Source organism: Formica exsecta, unplaced genomic scaffold, assembly GCF_003651465.1.
Source record: "Formica exsecta isolate Colony F162 unplaced genomic scaffold, ASM365146v1 C16397863, whole genome shotgun sequence".
Taxonomy (NCBI): Eukaryota; Metazoa; Arthropoda; class Insecta; order Hymenoptera; family Formicidae; genus Formica; species Formica exsecta.
In genome coordinates, this window is record NW_021847856.1 from 1 (window position 1) to 1,217 (window position 1,217).

The 1,217-nt window shown below is 30.2% G+C and overlaps 1 protein-coding gene across 1 annotated transcript; it reads right to left on the bottom strand.

Annotated features, from left to right (window-relative positions):
• Window positions 1–61: 61 nt before the first annotated feature.
• On the bottom strand, window positions 62–1,165 carry LOC115241739 (ADP-ribosylation factor-like protein 3). Its single transcript, XM_029817702.1, has 2 exons — window positions 1,112–1,165; window positions 62–382 (listed from the first exon to the last, which is right to left on the bottom strand). Exons 1-2 carry the CDS (start codon window positions 1,163–1,165, stop codon window positions 62–64), a joined length of 375 nt encoding a protein of 124 aa, XP_029673562.1.
• Between the last annotated feature and the right edge of the window lie 52 nt (window positions 1,166–1,217).

Sequence of the window (1,217 nt, forward strand, 5' to 3'; positions counted from 1 at the left end):
TATTAGAAGAAAACGGTATTTTTACATCTCTAAAAACGATAAAAATTATATTTATATAATTTTATATTTTTTGAATGTGATAATGAGTAAAAGAAATGTCCTGATAAAATTTAAGGACGAGAGAATAGATATCTTCCAGACGTACCTTCACGCCCTTGCCCTCGATGGCGATGCACGATTGTATTTGCCAATCTCGATCCTTGATATTGTGTAAACCAAGTCCCTCCGCTATTTCGGCCGCCGTCACGGCGTGTCCCAGGTCTTGTTTATTCGCATATACTAATAAAGGTACTCCACGTAGCTTCTCTTCCAACAGAAGCTCTGATAATTCCTGTCCCGTTTCTTCTAGCCTCTTGATATCCGCACTATCAACGACGTAAATCTATTGCCAATAAGCGTTACGAAACTTTAATTTGCATTCGAGGAAGAAAGATACGTCTGAACAATTTTTAAGAAATCTAATGTATAAAGAAAAAGGCAGAGTTTATAGAGAAAAAAACAACGGGATAGACCGCTGTTTATTACGTAATTAACTATAATTTATATAAAATAGAAATAATTAAATATGTATCGTAACATCATTCGCAAAGTTTTGCATTATTCTACTGCTTGAATGTGGATAATCCTTGCGAATTAGTATGTAAGAAATTGTGAAAAAAACATCTCGTATTTATACAGATGCATGTTTTTAATAATTAAACAATATAATCATAAATTATTTTCAGAATCATTTTTCTAATTATTCGTAAATTCGTAGCGTTACTATTGCGCTATTTCTATAAAAACGATAATTATTATTATATCAAATATAAAATACGATATTATTATTTATATATGCATATGTATATCACAAAATAATTTGTATATACAAGGTGTTCAAAAAAGGTGATACCAAATTTTAACAGTATGTAGTACTCGTAAAAACAAATTGAAAAGTCTTAATAAACAATAACCATTTATTACCGAGTTATAAAGCATTTTTTGTTATTGTAGCATTGCCATTTGCTCTGCCATTTGCTCTTACACGAAATAAATGTCTGTAATTTCAAAATTTGTGTACAAATTAGGCATTTCTCAAACAACACAAAATCAGATACTGTCAACAATTTACCGTTTTAAAGCTGATCAAACTATGATAATCAATGCAATGATAATAGATGGTCATTCACCGACGTTCATGGATAAACTGATACATAATTGAAAACTGTCAACAAATA

Excerpts from the sequence above, each read along its gene's own strand:
- LOC115241739 (XM_029817702.1), bottom strand. The coding sequence starts at position 1,165 with ATGACCATCTATTATCATTGCATTGATTATCATAGTTTGATCAGCTTT. Across the intron at positions 383-1,111 it reads GTTTGATCAGCTTTAAAACG|ATTTACGTCGTTGATAGTGC; the intron begins GTAAATTGTTGA and ends TATTGGCAATAG.